This window comes from Athene noctua, chromosome 5 (genome assembly GCF_965140245.1).
Source record: "Athene noctua chromosome 5, bAthNoc1.hap1.1, whole genome shotgun sequence".
In the NCBI taxonomy this organism is placed as follows: Eukaryota; Metazoa; Chordata; class Aves; order Strigiformes; family Strigidae; genus Athene; species Athene noctua.
Genome location: NC_134041.1, coordinates 26,811,183 through 26,825,222, shown reverse-complemented (window position 1 = coordinate 26,825,222; position 14,040 = coordinate 26,811,183). Strand labels below are relative to the sequence as shown.

General features: G+C 33.4%; 1 protein-coding gene across 4 annotated transcripts in view; it reads right to left on the bottom strand.

Moving 5' to 3' along the window:
* KCNT2 (potassium sodium-activated channel subfamily T member 2) overlaps positions 1 to 14,040 on the bottom strand; it is a 156,195-nt gene that overhangs the window by 33,345 nt on the left and 108,810 nt on the right. For 2 of the 4 annotated variants that reach the window (XM_074908232.1, XM_074908233.1), the window contains 7 exons: positions 13,265 to 13,414; positions 11,911 to 12,140; positions 11,002 to 11,218; positions 9,590 to 9,695; positions 9,065 to 9,237; positions 6,893 to 6,964; positions 3,653 to 3,787 (listed from right to left, as the gene is read on the bottom strand). In XM_074908232.1, coding sequence (XP_074764333.1) covers positions 3,653 to 3,787; positions 6,893 to 6,964; positions 9,065 to 9,237; positions 9,590 to 9,695; positions 11,002 to 11,218; positions 11,911 to 12,140; positions 13,265 to 13,414 — 1,083 coding nt within the window. The remainder of the gene's footprint in view (positions 1 to 3,652; positions 3,788 to 6,892; positions 6,965 to 9,064; positions 9,238 to 9,589; positions 9,696 to 11,001; positions 11,219 to 11,910; positions 12,141 to 13,264; positions 13,415 to 14,040) is intronic. The other 2 variants (XM_074908234.1, XM_074908235.1) reach the window with 2 other exon arrangements.

Genomic DNA, 14,040 nt, shown 5'->3' with positions numbered 1-14,040 from the left:
GCTGAATTACACAGATTTTCATGAAGCAGACTAAAGACCCCCTTCCCAGACCTCAGGGCTCTAAAAACTAGAAATAAATGTGTAGTTTATGCTATGCAAATAGTAAACAACTTGGAATAGAACACAATTATTATTTATTTCCTCTACAGATTAGTCTCAGAAAATAAGATGTACATTCATAGTCTTTTCTGCTGATCGTGAAAGTACTTCTCTACATATGACAATAGATAATTGTAGTACTAGTGACATCATTAAGGTGACTTCTGTTTCATTCAGAGAAAAATTAAAGTGGTTTTCTTGAAAGCTGCATTTAGTAAGTTAGTGTCAAATGGAATCCAGTGTACCCATTTGCAAGTCTTTAGTCTTTTCCCTTATTTTAGTAGGGAGGAACTTCACTGAAATGACAATTCAAGCAGAGCCTAAATGTGGGGAACATATGTCAAAACTTCTGCCAGTATGTGTTAAAGCCATATTACTGCAATACAGTATCCTAGGTCTGTTGATGCCAAAATGTAGATCGGTAATGATCACATGATCCCAAACATATGATGATGGGTATGTCTTTTAGCAGAATTAAGGGAAATGACCTTCCAGGTGGTCAGGGCCTCTACCCTGGGTGTAAGGCACATTGCCCACAAGCTTTCAGCACTGGAGCAGAATACTTCTGTGCAAAGATCCCTCTTTTCTATCCTGTTCTGGTAAAAAAGGAGTGGATGGGGTGAAAAAATCCCTAATCAGCTTGGTGGAAGGCATGGGTTGCTGTTGAACTGGCATTTGGGAATCAGACAAGCAAGAGATACATTTAGTTCTTTTTTGAACCAAAAAAAGCCTACTGTAATGCCATTTTAACATTTCATTTGGTTTATCTATAAATTGGTGCTAGATAGCAGCCAAACTATTGACTTTTTAGGTGTACTGCTGTCAGTAGGCTTCTTGCAGTATTTGAAACAGCCTTCAAGATGCTAGCTAATAAAAACTTAAAAACAGGGCCTCCCAAACACCAACATGTAAACCCATTAATTAATAGAAAGCAAGAATAAATATAAACGCCACTTCTAGTACAGACCTACTGCCTGAGGAAACCCACTATTTTTCTCTGGTGGACTCATAACTGTCAATAGAGACTCAGTGGTTGGCTTCATATTTCACATTAAAAAGTGAAAAGCTTCTCTAGGACATAGTCCAAAACTAGTATTTTCTCCTTGTACTTTTAAGCTATGCTAACTTGTTCTTTCCCATTCAAAGGATTAAAGATTTAGTTTCTTAGTCAGTGTGACCATCTGAGTCACACTTTACTCCTTTTAATTCAGATAAACTAGTGTCGTATCACAGCTTTAATTGGTATGGACCAGTTTCTAGCCTGAAAGGTGCTAATAACCCTGTTGTTATAAAAAAAATACATCTGTCTTCTAAGGTGTGTGGGGGACACATTCTTCTGGCAAAGCAATATTATTAATTATCAATTTATGTAATGTCAGAACAGGTATATGAGACCTGGTAACCTAGGCCAAACAGTATTGCAGCAGACTTACATCACCTTTTTAGGCCTGTCCAGAACCCTTAATGAGGTCAGCTGATCTGAGTCAATCAAATCAGTGAGGTTTAGATTAGCCTCTATCTTCTGAATGATTTCACTTGGTGAGACCTGAGTGGAATGTTCTTCGTTGATGTTAGCAAAACTCCAGTGGTTTAAAATCCTTTAACATTACAGTTTGTGTTCATGCTATTGTTCTCCACCATGTCTAGCCTTTTCATCACTAGTTTCTGATATTATTAGCTATTGTTAAGTAACAAAAAGGCCTTTAAACATATTTTTAAAGTTCATTTACAAAACTATTTACCTTGGTGCAATGAATGTAGTTTATTCTGTAGAACAGGTAAATGCCACTACATTATGCCTCTTCCCAAAGCTGACATTATTTATACAACTTTTATATGATATAAAAATGAAGTGAAATTATTGTACGTATTCTATGGAAAAAAATTGGGAAAAAATCATACAGTACACTACTTGTAAAATTTTACGAAGTTTTCTGAAAAAGTATTGTTAAGTCTTAAACACAGATATTTGTTCTAATTTCTTCCAATATTTGTGAAAGTACTGTGTAGTCTTAAAATTATATGAAACCAGATATATAGTTCATACATGAGTTAAAACTGCCATCTAGTTGTAAGCATCGTGCAAGACAACCAAATGATTATATAGCAAGTTCTAGTTAGATACCTATGGTACATAGTAAGCTACTGTGATTTTATTTTTTTTTACTATTTTACAAAGTAGAACACAATTACAAGAAAAATCATCTGGTACTTGATAAGTTTTATTTTTTATTTAACTTATTTTTCTATTTTACATTTGGGGGTAAAAATGTGTTTCTGAAAAATTCAAATGATGTATGTCATACCCTAGCACAATATGGTTAAGAGCAAACTTGAATGATGCACAGATTAAGTTCAATTATGGTTTCTAAATTACATCTAGGTGTGATTATGAAACATGCACACCTGTGCTAGTATCAGGTACAAATTCAAAGTTAGAAAAAGACAGAACTAAAATTTCTTATGCAACGTAGGTTATGCTTCTTTTGAGCACATGAAGAAATACCGACAGCATTTAACTACATTCTTACACACAGCTGCATTAAAAAAAAATCTTCATTGAAATACTTGTGGTTTAGTGAGCTCAGTTTTCTAAACCACTGACAGATTCAAAATACTTTTACTGTGCATATTATGTGGAAGGCTTGACACAGAAAAGGGAAGCAATATTGAATGATACTGAATCCTCTAGGGAAGGATTTAATTTTGCCCTGGTTTTATTAGAATGAACAACAGGAAGTGCTGGACTTAAGCCCCAGATCAGGGAGACATTTCATATTTGACTGTGTGGTATGTTTTGTTTTGGGGGGAGGGTGTTTTTGCTTTTTTTTTTTTTTTTTTTTTTTAAGCAAAGAAGAACTTTTCCACCGTTTAAAGGGACATGTATCTTTGTGGTACTTGTGTTAAATATCTTCAGTCAACAAAGTGAGGCTTTAATCAGGAGAGGAACAAGAAATAGTGTGATTAGCTCTTCATCACAGTGTTCTCAGCCTCTTTATTAGACTGATCATTTTTTTTCCCTGTATTCAGTTATTCTTTCATGACTCAGTTGTTGTCATATGTAATGTTGCATACAAGTGCCTAAAAGCCTAATTTTTGTTCAAAACTAAATATTAAAAATGTGAACACTTACTATTAACTTCACAGTGATGCACTTCTTAGCATTAGATGGATCTGCTTTTCATACTGGCTTTACCTTTACTGTGTATGACTGCCACCCTGAGAAAAAAATTATTTTCACAACTATCTCTGATCCTAAGTCTTCAAGAACAGCTTTCTTTTCCTTCCTGCAAACCTGACAGTTGACTTTTAAAATGATCACCCAGTTTTGAGATGCAAAGATTTTCATCTGAGATTTCAGAATACCTTAGGATTCTGAGTGTACTGCTAAGCAGGTTGGGAAAAAGTTTGCCCATATAAGACACATTTTCATATGAGGGAAAACTTAAACAGAAGAAAGAAAAAAACAAGATCATTTTTTACCTGAGTACAAAAGGCATAAAGTATTTTACAATTAATGAGGATGTATAGACAGATTGCAAAAATGCCTTACCTAAAGAGTGTTTGAACATTTACAATAGTCTTAGCATCTGCCATGTAGTCTTCCTCAGCACTCATTGTACTTTCTTTGTCGACCACCACCATATTAGCTGCAAAGGTGACCCCACATCTTAATAAGTCATCTAGGCTTTTGTGAAGAGAAAGAGGGAGAAAGAAACAAGCAACTTAAAGATGGAAAACTTAAAAGATTAGGGATGGTTGGAATTTTCAGATCACAGGCTGAGTTGCTGGTTCCCTTCATCTCCATGTACATATCACAACTTCCAATATTATCTATATCAAGTATATAATCTCAATTAATTGATAGAATAGAATATGAATAATTATCTTCCTTTAAGTCATGCAGAATGCACTTCAGTAGGTTGTCACAGTCCCTCTCCTTTTGCTAAAATGATAAATTTATTTCATCTTTAAAATAAGCCTTTAACAGTTACTTGAGAAGACAGTATGTCTTTACATGCTGCAAAAACTTGCTTAATTTCAGTTACTTTTGGCAACAAACAGACCAAAATAAATGCCTTGGGTTGCTCTTTCCCACAATTATATTTCAATTTCAAAATCCTAATAAGGATTCTGCCAGGACATCTCATACATTCCTCTTATAGGTTAATCTGTGAGTTGGGGGGTTCTCATGATGTTTTAGGAGCAGCTGTACATCGGTAAAACTTTGCACTCTTGCTAGTCACAGTTTCCTGTGAAGCCTGACCATAGGAAACACAGAAAACTGAGCTAGAGTTCCCTTTATGACTTATAGCTTTGTTCCAAAATTAAGCATATTTGTTGTTTTAACAATAATATTTTTGACAGAAACTAAGCACTTTTTGAAAAGTTCAGAAAGGACTTTCCTGTAATGATAAAAGACTGGTAGGAACATAGCAATTTTTAAGTGAAAATAAGAAGAAAAGGTGAATTTTATGGTTTCCAAGGGAAATTGGAAAACTAAATTTTTGAATCATTCTGTTTACTTCCAAGGTGAAAAGCTGTTTTGGCATTATAATTGCTTCTCATTTGGCAATCTATAATATTAAGTCTTGATTGTCCCAATATAGTTTTTCTTTTCAGCAATGATCTTTACAAAACCAATTATAAATTGGATAAGGAAAAAACCCACAAATTTGTGGTATTTATTTTACAGCTTATAAGTATTCTTCCAAAACAAATACATAATATAATTAATTTTGCAACTGTGCAGTATCACTGGTGGTTGACTACAAAAAAAGAAAGGCTGTATTTTAGATTATTTATATTAACAGATTTAGTGCAAAACAGAACTCCAACCTTTCTCTGAGTGATTCAGTCTTTCAGCTGATTCCTGAATACAGCATATTCTCAAATATCCAGATTTTCTACATTTCAATGTTTCATAAACTCAACAGCCATTCTTATTTTAGCCGTTGCATTCAACTAATTTGTGGAGAATTAAAAAAAATACTAATTTAGAAGTATTAATATAGTTCTCAGGTACTTCTAGCTACAGGTTTCTTAATACTAAATAGATCTCTACACAGCTGTGAAACCTGTTCAGTTATAGGTCTCACATCATTTACACCTGAAGACTGTAGAACAGTTTTCTGCTACTTAATGACATATTTTGATGAAGTTCATTCCAGCTGTGAATTTTGGTGAAGCCACTTTTCTGCAGGCCATCCACTTCTAACAAAAAGGAGTGGTAAATGAGAATACTTCCCTTGGTAGTTTTCTCTCTAAGATGATGACATTTCATGCCATGTGACCAAATGACAAATATGTTAGATACTTAAAAGGTAGTAGGTGACACTTTGGAAGAGTATTCTATACCTATTAAATAAGAAAGGAAACTTTGCATGTTTTACATTGTAGTTCTTAGCTAAAAATTATCAATTTGTATTAATTGTACATGACTTAAAAACATGTTTAGGAAAAAACGGGGAATAAATATGAACTGTATTTTTAAAAGTCTTCTTATTGATGAAAACAGATGTCAGAAAAAAACCCTACAAAATCTGATTGGTTATTGCACCAGGAATTAAAGTGATTGTATTATCAGAAAAGATGCAGAAGTTCATATTAGTACTACTGTAAACTGTAGAATTCTGTACAATCGCTTATTTCAAAGACCATACAGTGGTTTTTTTATGCACTCTAAAAACAACAACACACCTTTAGGGAGGGATTTGGTGATTTTCTTTTTGAAATAAACTCAGTCAATTTAATTAAAGTTTAATTTTCCATATTAATAAAAACATCTTTGGGTTAGTAATTATTTGGACACTGAATTAATTCAATTACTCTGCTGATATGACTTCTTTTTATAATTGTGGAATTAAGAGTTAAGAAAGTGGTAGATACTAATAATAACCTGAAACACTGTTTTGGTTTAGAGGAAGAAATGTAGAAAGTGAAAAACATTTCTGTAGGTTCTTTGCAAATCTCACAATGACTATGATACCACCAAGGTAAATCTGTAACTGTATCACTGTTATAAGTAGTTTTAAAGCCCTTGTTACAAGAAGTGGAGATGGAGAAACACTGAATCTCCAGAATCCTCACTGAAAAACTGGATTCTGTTCATTCAGGGCAGGAAATAAATTTTTGTTTTCTACTTTGAGGAATGAGTATTATGGGATTGTAATCCCAACTCAAAATCAGCTATGCAGTGAAGAAAACCATTTTCTTCTTTAAATTGACACTGTACACACAGGAGTTTACTAACATGCTAATAAGCCCTTGTTCTTCTCTTGTTTCTGCCTGCTTTTTACATTAAATCTACATTGCCAAACCTAGATATGGAAATATATTAGCAGAGGTGAAGACAGAAATGTAGGAGTAGGTGATATTTTAAGTAGCGGAAGATGAAGACTGTTGAACACATTCAAGACTGCCAGTATTAGTACTGTCTACATTCTGTAGCTATCTTTACAAAACCCTAGTCAGTAACTCCAAACAAATTATAAATGTAGAATGACACTAGAATCAGGGCTATAATCTGGCAATTTGTAGAAACATATCAACGCATCTAAATAATGTTAATCTCATGTTTTTGAACACATTAACCTGTGTTCCCTGTCATACTTTTCACTAATGACATCCCTCATAAATCAGGAATTTTAAATCCCAAATTATAGCACACAGACACAAACCATGCATGCAAAAAGATCATCTTCAAATACAAAACACAAACATGCAATGACAATACACAGAACAAACCACTGAGCACTACAATGTTAAGTTTTCTAACAGTTATTTCACCTACTTGTCGATAGAGCCCACCATGTAGTAAACCATTGGAAACCAACAGATTGCATCCAGAAAATGCATATCTGGCCTAAGCAGCAGATGGGATTACAAAATGAAACACAGTATCACAACAGCAGTATCTCTTCTAAAATATTTCAATAAACTGGTAGGGTTGGGTTTTTTTTTTTTTTAAAAAAAAGAAATTAAAACTTTGGCAGTATAATGTCACTTTAAACAGGAAATACGTTTGCAGAAAGCTGTGAATTGTTTGCTGTGATCATAAAGAATGACCATAATTAACATGCTTATATTTATAAATGCACCTCTTAAATCAGAAATTTTATGGCACAGTACAATTCCACATATAAGAATTGATTGACTGATGTCAAAGACACACTACCAAGTTATACTCCAACACATGACTTGGGAGTACTTAAAATAAGCAGTGAGAGTTTTCAATTAAAATGTGAAGTGGAAATTCAATGATCATTTAGTTTTTGTGTCAGCAGCTCCATTCAAGTCAATGAGACAATCTTAGATGAAAACTTTTTTTTAAAATGGAATGTGAAAACTAAGATACTGTATTTTATTGCATTGTTTCTTTAATCCTAAATGTTACTGTGTTTCTTCTTATGTATCAAGAAACATTGGAAATCTTAAAACACGCCTGATGTACAGATATCAAAATAAGCATACTGTAATAAACTGCCTTGATAAGCAGAGAAAATAGGAATATAACAACAAGGCACATATATGTTCATCGACGGTGGCTGGATTCCTAAATCCAATGAAATAAATCACAAAATTCCCACTGACTTGAATGGCAGCCTGAATTCCACCTCATGCATGTGTGAAAAGTGTGCTGGCTTTTCAGCTAGTTTCTGCAGTCTCATGAATGCTGGCCTTTCAGAGAAGTCACTGCGAAAGCTGTGTAGAGAGAAGCAACACTAAGGGTATTAGTTTAATTAGCAACCATAGCTTTTATTTATTCTAATAAAAAGTGGATTTAGACGTAAACGTCACGACAGCATTAAAGTATGTGAATTCAGCCACTGCTGGAAAGGAAAACAAGCACTAGAGGGCACTGTATGCTCACCTCTTTAAGAAAGTCGCAAATCAGAAGTCCTTTAGTCTTAATTTAGGCTTTTACCAATGTGTGCAATTCATATTATGCCATCATATGTATATAAAAAAGCTTCTGGTTTGCAAACATAGGTCAGGTGTATACAGCTTCTCTAAAGAGTTGTCTGAAGCAAAAGTGGGACACTTCACAGCAAGTCTTTGTATAATAAATCACTTAAACTAGAACATGTATATGGAAAGGGAAGTGTCACCCTGGAATCAGAACCTGTAACAAATTTCTTCTGCTGTCATTTCTTTGAGTCATAGTTTGATCTAATTGTCTGTATACTGCTAACCTCCATTTCTGTGTCTTCCAAACTGTAATTTTAAGTACATGAACCAAAGTACCAAAGTGTTGCCAAAAAAAAAAAAAAAAAAGTCTCTTTCATTCATTGTCAGATTATAAATGAATCAGTCTTGCCAGAGAAGAATTTGTCTGAAATTTTAAACAGCTAATGCAAGAAAGGCTAAGAATTCCAGCGATCTCCAAACAGATACAGTAATAAGAATAATATTGTAGGTTTTCATTTTTTTCCATGACTTTACGTAATTGCAGACAAAGTGTGTGTGTAGCTAGGTGGGGGGGGGTCCTACTGCCTTAAAGAACTGTTTATCTTAGAGTCTAAAATTATCAAAAATATACCTAAGTGGTCCAGGCCACTCAGTGTCTTGGGTTAAATACATTAGTGTTGTCTGAAGTGCTGTCATAAGCTGTGAAACTGTTACACAGTTTGCTTTTTACAGTGTTTATGAAGTTATTTAATTTTAGCAGTAACATTCACATTATTTGGAGTATTTTTAAGACATACTTGGCTGAAACATTGGCCATGAAGAATAGAGATGTTTCAATTCACTATGGTCATTTACAGTCAGTAAAAAGTCAATTTTGTATATGATAGGGTATACACAGGGTATTATTTTTATCACCAATTTTTCTCGAAGATAAATGTGCCATAATGTTTTTGATTTTAAGTTGGCCATGTGAAGAGTGATCACCTATTGAAGTAATGGTAAAATGAACTTAAAATGTATCACAAAAAAAAAAAGAAAAACTAAATCTACTTACGGGTTATCCAGGAGTAATACAATGGGATTTAGTTCTTTCTTTGGTCGGTAATAAGCTCTGAGTGGAACAATAAAGTTATATAAGCCATTTCCAGCAGTTTCTGCTGCAACTATAATCAATTTATTTTTGAATCCATAGGCTTTGGCATCTTCATAGTAGTTATGCTGGCATCCCTAAAATCAAAATAAGAAACAAGTTCAGCGGATATGAATAAATAGATTTAGCTCTGACATTAAAGGGTTTTACCATTAGAAATAGAAAATTGTATCAGATGACCTGATGCAAATGTGATTAACAAATGTGATTACAAAATGTGATTAACAGACATAACACATGATTTACAGACATTAACAAATATGATTAACAGACATAAACACTTAGTGATGCAAAGGATGAGAAAAGCTTTTATAGCTTAGCAAGTGCTGAGCAAACCTCATCTCTAAGCAGAAAGCAGAATTTAACTCTGTTCTGATGCAAGAGACAAACAAGAATACAGTTTTATCCAGTACCAGGAATTCCCTTTACCTTATCTAGTCTTAGACAACAGAAGGGTACTTTTTCATGCAGAAGATGACAAAATGTGGGAGAGCTTCCGATATATGGAGAGTAAGGAGGATAGCCTTTGGCATACCTAGGAGAATAGAACAAACATTTTTCAGTATAGCAAATTACTGAAACATAGTTTACTATACAAATATATTATGGGTTGTTTATACCTATGTCTAAGTTTTGCAATTATCTGTAGACTATCAGAGTCAAATACATGAGATGAACTATGTTTAATACGGATCAAAGGAATATATTTTGCAGCTTTGAATTCAGTACAATTTAGTGAAAGCTATCGTGCATCCGTGGACTAAAGGAATTTTGCTTGGGTTTTTGGAAATATGATGATGTATCATAGTGTGCTGTCCCAGTGTTTTAAACACATGCTTTGGAAACTTCTAAAGAAGGAACAAAAGGAAGAAAAGAAAACAGAAATAGTGGTATTTCTGCACTTCTCCATTTTTCTTTCAAACACCTATCAAGAAAGAGTGAGGTCATTACCTTCTTGCTTTAATAACATACTTTCAACATGGTTAGAATAAATCTTAAATGGCAAATGCTCTTTCTGGTGAGATTGAATTTCTAATTGACCTTAGTTTTTAATAAGAGGCCTTTGAAATCCCAGTATTTCAGTCTGCAGATTTAAGATGACTTGTTCTGTTATTTTTTTCATTGGAGCTTTATGATTTTCCCTGGGGCTTCTTGTGCATGCCACTGTTGGAGTTGGGAAACTGCTTAGGTGAGCCACTGGCTTAACGGTACATTTTAGTTTTAACATCCCTGTTAGAAATCCCAAAACCCATAACTGCTTATCTGCATGGCAGTTACAGGATTGAATCTTCTGTTTTTATCTGATTAATGCAACACTACTTTCAGTAACATGGTAACAAGCTTTTTAAATTAGATGCAGTAATTTTGTCTCATACTGTTTTTTTTTTTCATGCCTACGTTTTGAGGTCAGACACCTAGACCCAGCATTCAACAAGTCTGTTGAATGATGTGATTATCACTGCATTCTCAGGACAGAGGTACTTATCTGTTTACAAATTAGTTGAGTCCTGTCTTTATATAACTACAGAATGTAATAAAAATGGTCATGAAAAATGCTGTAAAAAACCCTGCAATACACAATTAGATCTTTATGACTGCATACAGAAAATCTCTAGAAAATGGAGGAGTTAATCTGTGGTTTTTATTACAAAATAGGTGTAACAGCATTCTGCTAACAGACAACAACATTTCATAAAGGAGAAAAATTCCGTAATTGGCCTTTCTGGGTCTTGCTTGCTACAACCGCTTGGATTGATCTGCACGTCAAAACATTATCTGTGACATTTACATAATATTAGCTTTTCAAATTATGTTGTTTATTTTATATTTAATATACATACTCTAAACCTGCAGAGACTTCATCATCTGACGGGGTAGTTTCATCTTCTGACTGGTCACTTAGCAGGTCACATGTCTGAAGCGAGGATGAGTCTGCAACCTCCAAAACAGGTGCTATACTGGGCCGTCTGCCCTCTTTACCTCCCTCAGAAGGAAGAGCTAGCGTAGGTCCACTGGATGTTCGGCATCCTGTATCTTGTAAGTCGATAGCCACTGTCCCTGAAGTAGCGTTGAAAGCATTTTCTCAATGTTGTCAAAACATTTGAATGAGACTCCTGTATTTAGTGGGGATTACATGACTACACAGCCAAAGACTGGAAGGAATACTATATTGATTGGTTTTATTACATTAATATATAACAAATATTTAAACTATGCTTACTAAACTTTACTAAACTATATTTAAACTACAGTCTTTTCCTGCAAAGTAGAACTTTTTCTAACCATTAACATATATTTTCTTATTAACTACCTTTTTAAAATCATACCTTATATAATTAATTCATATATATATATGCATCAATAACCTGTAGGTTTTTACTGAGCAAGGGCATTTTTTTAATTAAAGAAGCTTATGAAAACTTACTACAAACAACCAGTTACGAATGACAAAGAAATTACCCATGTGATTTTCGCAGTTGTTTTGGTTTGCTTACATTAATACTTTTTTATACAACAGTCTTAAGCAGTTTAATTCTAGATAGTCAAGTAAATTCTGTTGATTGTTATGTTTTGGGTTTTTTTTAAATATGAGGGCAAGGGTTTAATATTTTTTCTTTCACTTATCATTACAATTTCTTATATATTAATTTAAATTATCATTTTAGAAATACACTGTTAAAAGCTTTAATGCACTATTCATTGAATAAGAGGATGTTGCGAGGCTTTTTTTTTTTTTCTTTTTTACTTACCCATGCTGGCTATTATACTGTGTACAGGTAACCTAGAAGCTCCATGATAAGATAATTTTGATTCATGGTTTTTTCTATGTTTTTCTTGTTTCTTAAAAGCAGAATTCTCTTCTTTGGTGATATTTATGTAAAAGCATATATCTGTAGAACTCATGATATATCGAGGACCTGGATTCAGCAAAATGTTTTTGTTATCTTCCTTTCTAACACCAATCAGACAGACTCCAAACCTTAATTAGAAAAGGAAAGGCATGGTTCATTTTGCATAGTCCCATATAAACCAGAACTTCAACTGTCAAAAACGAATGCCCAGTATATTTTTCTATTTTGCAGATTATGAACATTTTCAGATTTTTTGGATAACAGTATGAAAAATCTTATCTCCTAAATAGGCCACTTCTGATCAAGCAGTTTTTATGAGCTCATGAATCCCTAGGCATTTGAATTCAGCGTTTTCCTTAATCCCCATAATATTCTCCTAATGCTGTTCCAGTTGTTTTTTTTTTCTATCAGATGAATAGTCCCTTCTGGGAAAATATTAGAAGAATGGATATATAATATGAAAAAGTATTCATCATGTTAAATTGTTCCATTATTCATATGTAATGGAAACCTTTTTCAGAATTAATTTTTGCGATTCATCCTAGAAACGTATTTGATTAGTGATAGAAAATAAGGAGTTAAAGCAAAAAAAAAATCATTCACTTATGAGAATAAACTCAATATTCAGGGTTTGATATATGATCATTTTGTTAAACGTATACAAATATACATGATTTGTATTCAGTTTGTACATTCACCTCACAGAGCAGCACAGAATAAGTGATGAGTGATGTGAAACCTAAAGAAGATATGTTAACATCTAACAGAAAAAATACGGTTTTATTTTGAACATTCACACGAAAGTAGCATGCATCACCTTTAAACTGAACATTCTGTATAAAATGAACCTGCCCACAAAGGAAGTGAGATTTCCAGCTGACTCTTAAATAAATAATTTTAAAAACTACACTAATATCCTCCCACCCACTCCTTTCTAGATTGGTTTGGACATGGAAAGGGAGTGGTGTTCGCATACAACCTCTCTAAGGTTTCCTGGTTGTCAGGCTTATCCTATATATCATTTATATTCTGTTCTCTCAGACTGAGCTGGCCTATATAGGACCAGCATGAGCTTTTACCTGATGACCTCTAAATTACAGAAAAATATCCATTAAATATATTAGTGGCCACATATTTAAACCTAGCAACAGAGTAATGTGTAATACTGCACCTTTGAATACATAGCTATGTTGCAGGCAAAACAATAATTATTTGTTTGACCTTTTAGTTGTTGATAGTAAAATAAACATACTTTTTATGTGCATGGAAAGAAGCATATGTGAAGCTTTTCCCCTCATACTCAGCAAAAAAAGTACTTTCTTCCAGGTTAATGTGATACACTTCATTACCAGAGCATCTGCCATACATTTTCTGCCATTGTTCTGGTGATTGCTGACTCTCCCTGAAACATGTACAGATAAAGAGAATAATTTAAAACTTAATGTAAAATTCTTATTAATCAGAACAGTATTTTGTGGCAATAGAAACTACAAATGTCTATTGAAAAGGTCCATAGGCTAATCTGAAAGAAATATTTGAGATCAAAGCTTGGTAATACTGTAAATACAGAGATTGTTTTAATGAATTAATGGGCATTTTCTGCTAAGTAATAGGCGTATAAGATTATGTGCTTTAATATCAGGAGAGATATGGCTGAATTACTTTAAATTCACACCATAATAAGGAGATTCATTGCAATTTAAAGATGATAGGTGAAACCAACAGCATGCTCATTCTATTCATAAAGGCAGTCTCTTCAGGTGCTCCATCGCAGATTGTCTGGTTCCTGTTTGAAGCAGGTAAAGAATCATTAAAAATAACTTAAGTAGGAAAGACCTATTTAACTTCAGTCATTTTATGTGTAAGAAAGATTTTTTTTTCTGCATTTGCTTATTTTCTATCTTCATCATTTACCCTATGGACATTTGTAGATACTGTGCCTTGTATATTATGATAAATCTCTTTTCTGTAGTGCACGAAAATAAATTATTACTTTAACCATATTAAGCATATCATCCTTTACTATAT